Source organism: Malurus melanocephalus, unplaced genomic scaffold (genome assembly GCF_030028575.1).
Source record: "Malurus melanocephalus ecotype Western Australia unplaced genomic scaffold, MMel_1.1 scaffold_825, whole genome shotgun sequence".
Classification (NCBI taxonomy): domain Eukaryota; kingdom Metazoa; phylum Chordata; class Aves; order Passeriformes; family Maluridae; genus Malurus; species Malurus melanocephalus.
Window position 1 is genome coordinate 122,459 of NW_026624057.1, and position 4,067 is coordinate 126,525.

At 64.6% G+C, this 4,067-nt stretch overlaps 1 protein-coding gene across 1 annotated transcript in view; it reads right to left on the reverse strand.

Moving 5' to 3' along the window:
• Positions 1-3,874, reverse strand: part of GAS2L1 (growth arrest specific 2 like 1) — an 8,536-nt gene extending 4,662 nt beyond the window's left edge. Inside the window, exons 1-3 of the mRNA XM_057385431.1 lie at positions 3,198-3,874; positions 507-614; positions 201-297 (exon numbers count right to left, since the gene is read on the reverse strand). Coding sequence (XP_057241414.1) covers positions 201-297; positions 507-614; positions 3,198-3,842 — 850 coding nt within the window. The 5' untranslated portion in view covers positions 3,843-3,874. The remainder of the gene's footprint in view (positions 1-200; positions 298-506; positions 615-3,197) is intronic.
• Positions 3,875-4,067: the final 193 nt, after the last annotated feature.

Consider the following 4,067-nt stretch of genomic DNA (forward strand, 5'->3'; position numbering starts at 1 on the left):
AACAGGGAATGGAACCCATGGGGAACCAGGGCACAGAACCCCAAAAAAATCAGGGAACAAAACCTCATAGAGAACTGGGGAAAGGAGTCCCGCAGAGAATCAGGGAATGGAACCCWTGGAGAAATGAACCAGGAACAGAGRGCCAGGGGCCAGGAGGGTGCCGAGGGGGGGATGTGTGCGGGGGTCCCGGGGACACTCACCGAGGGCAGCACAGCGACACGGGTCGTGCTTGTCCAGGTAATGTTCCAGTGTGTCCCAGCCGCCACCCACGCGCACCATGACGTGGCTCCTCAGCACCTGTGGGCAGCACCGTCACCCCACCTGTCCCCAAAAAGCCACCAGCAGCCCCCCAGGGCCCCAGCGTGGGCAGGAAATCCAGCTCTGGACCCCACCCACCTGCCACGGGGACCCTGGGATGGGCCCCAGCTGGCCTGGGGTGGGTGGGGGACCCGGGGTGAGGGGACAATGGGGTGAAGAGGGGACAATGGGGTGGGGGAGGCTCTTACTCGGACGAAGATGAGCGTGTTGGAGTCACCCACTTTGTACTTCCCCTCCGACACCTTGACCATGGGGAACTGCGAGGGGCACGAGCAGCAGCCCAGGATCTCCCGCACCTGCCGGCACAGAGAGGAGGGGTCAGTGGGGCGTGGACACCCTGCTGTAGGGTCAGGGGGGTCCCAAACCCCCCTATAGGGCCGGTGGGGCACAGACTCCCCATTACAGGGCCAGTGGGCCACAGACTTCCACTATAGGGCTGGTGGGCACAGACCCCCCTTACAGAGCTGGTGCGGCACAAACCCCCCTCTATAGGGCTGGTGGGGCAAGACCCCATATTACAGGATTGATAACCTATCAGATAGGACCCCACTATAGGGTCAGTGGAGCGCTGACTCCCCAKTATAGGGCTGGTGGGCACAGACTGTCGTATATAGGGTTGGTGGGCACAGACYCTTGGATATAGGGTCGATGGGGCACAAGGCCCCCCCTGCTATAGGGTCAGTGGGGCATGGACTCCTTGTTTTAGGACCAGTGGGCATAGAACCCCTGTTGTAGGGTCAGGGGGTACAGACCCCCGCTGGATTGGCTCCATGTGCCCCCCATGCTGGCAGCTCCATTCYTCTGCRGRGTGCAGCCAGGTGGGCTTGGGTGGRAGCACCCACAGCACCCATGGGAGCGGGGCCGGGGGCTTCCCATGGCTGGGCAGGCTGAGAACAGTCACAGCTCTTCATTTGGGGCCTCATCCTCTCCGGGACCCCCGGGTGTGGGGGCAATGCCCCTCCATCCCACTAATCCTAAATCCAAGCCCCCACCACGGGGCAGGACCCACATCCACCAACACAAATGGGGTACATCCCAGGGGATTTTTGCCTCCCCTTTAACTTGAAGGGTAGARGTGCAGTGGGAGGATTTGTGGGGCCGGGCAGGGACCCCCAGGGCTGTGGGGCGGCCAGGCAGTGCTGCGGTCCCGCTGGCTGCCAGCTGCCGGCTCCAACTCCCGGGCTGACGTCAGGGATTAAAGCGGGAGCCGCGGGGGGACGCGGGGACGCGGCCGAATCCTGCCCCGGCCCGGGGCTCCGGGGGGACGCGGCGCCGCCTCGCCCCGAAATTTCGGGAGTTTTTTTAAATTAATCCCGCCATTTTTAGGGGGTTTCCTGCAGCCGTGCCCATCGCAGGGGTGARGGGAAGGAAGGATGTAGTCGCTCTGGTTCCCATCCGGGTGACGGGGACAGCCCTAAGCGGGGAAACTGAGGCACRGAGGGCGAGGGGGGGCTGCAGTGAGGGGGGGTCGTGACCCTGCTGCCACCCCGGGGGGGTCACCTGGGGCCCGGGCGGGCCGGATCCCGCTCCGGGAGGCTCCTCCCCGGCGCTGGCGCTGCCCATAAAAGCCGATGGCGAGGAATTACGCAGCCCGGAAAAATGCAGCCGGGGCTGGCAGCGCCCGGCCGGGGGGCTTGGGGGGGCAACAGCCAGGGGGGGCCCCCCCTTGCAGCGGCACTGGGCGGGGGGGGCGGGTCAGGATGCTCTTTAATGAGGGACTTAATGAGGAATTGGGGTTTCAATTAAAAAAAGGCTTAGGGAGTCAGGGGAGGGCAGAGCCCCCCTGTCCCCCCCGCCGTGTCCCCCCCGTCCCGGATTAATCCGCTGCCTCGCCCGCGGGACGGATCCCGCACCCGGCTTTAATSCCTCCTGAGCTCCCGGCCCGKGGGGGGGTCCCCGCGCCCCCYGTCTGACACCCCAAATTGTGGCTGTGAGCGACCAGGATGTCCCCGTGTCCCTCCTTGGGAACAGCAGGAGGAGCAAGTCCTGGGGTGGGGACCACTTCGAGTCACCCCCTGGCTGTAGTAGAGGTGGCAGGGCACAGGTGACACCTCTGTCGTCCCCCTCCACCTCGTGATTCTGGCGACAGCCACCAAAATCAYGCTCCTGGAGTCAGGTGGCTCCGCGGGAGCTGGGTGGGTGGAGAGGAGCTCCCGTAGCCATGGAGAGCCGGGATGGGTGGGTGGAGCACATCCTATGGATCGTGGGGGTGGACGGAAGGACTTCCCAAGGGTCAGAGAGAGCCGTGGGACCTCCCCCAGACCACAGAGTCTCCTGTTGGGTGGGCAAAAAGGACTTCCTGGGGCCATGGGGACAGGCAGGACCTCCCCTGGAACCACAGAGTGTCCTAACGGGTGGATGAGTGGGAGCTCCCATGAATCATGGAGCACCCAGCTGGGTGGACAGAGGGGCTCTCCCATGGGCAACAGACAGGTGGGACCTCCTAGTGACCACAGAGTGACCATTGGGTGGACAGACAGGACCTCCCAGGGGCCACAGAGCATCTTCTTGGGTGGACAGACAGGACTTCCCACGGACCATAAAGGCAGACAAGACCTTCGGGGGCTGTAAAGACAGGGAGGACCTCCCATGGACCATAAAGCATCCCACGGGGTGGACAGAGAGGGCCTCCCAGTGATCACAGAGCATCCCACTGGGTGGATGGAAAAGGCCTCTCACAGACCATAAAGCTCCCAGTTGGGAGGATGAACAAGAGCTCCCAGGAACCACWGAGCTCCCTGCTGGGAGGATGGCCAGAACCTCCCCCAGAGCGCCCCGTTGGGTGGCCCGTGAGGCCCTCGCGGTGCCCCAGCGCAGCGCTGGGTGGCCGGCGAGGCCCTCACCCAGGCACAGGGCTCCCAGGGGAGCGCGTGTCTCACCAGCTCGTCCAGGTTCTTGAGGTCGCAGAGGCTGATGGGCCGGGCCCGGCTGGGGTAGGCGCCCGCCTGGGCGTCCCGGCTCTCCCGGCGCGTGCCCAGCGCGCCGTCGGCCATTTGGTCCCTCATCTCCTCCTCGATCTCCTCCTCCATCTGGATCAGCATGGGGGCCAGCATCCCAAATTTGGCACCCCTCCTGGCCACCTCCAGCAGGCAGAGGACAAAGTTCTTCTCATTCTTCTTCAGCACCAAGTCGTTGGTCTCGAACATGAGCACATCCTGGATGCCCAGGTCCTGCCGGCACCACTGGATGAAGTTGGACACGTTATCGCGGGCGATGAAGGAGCCGGGCACCACGTTCTTGGCCTGGAAGACCACCTCGTTCTGGGGCACCCGCATGCGGGCGGCTGCCTCGGGGTGCCGCTCCTGGAAGTCCAGGGCGGTGCGGTTGACGTTGTTGGCATGGCGGCACAGGTGACATCCCGTCTCCAGGCTCTCCAGGAAGGTGTCCACCTGGATGTCCAGGTCATAGAGGGTGTTGAACCACTCGGCCAGATCCTCCTTCATGGCCTCCAGGTACTCCTCGCTGGAGCGGAAGGGGCGGATGCTCTTGGAGGCGGCCGACTGGATGTGGCTGGGGTCAGCCATGGTGGGCTGCCTGCGGGGGCACAATGGGGCTGTGATGGGCAGGAACCCCCCAGAGCCCCCCAAACCAGCCCCACACCTCCGTGACCCTTCAGTGCCTCAGTTTCCCTCACCGTTTACCTGTGGGTACCACCCTTTGCTGCCACCACCCTTTGGGGCCTGCCTGACCCCTGCCAGGACCTGCAGCAGCCCCCACCCCATGTCCCTCCACCCTGTGTGACCCCCCCC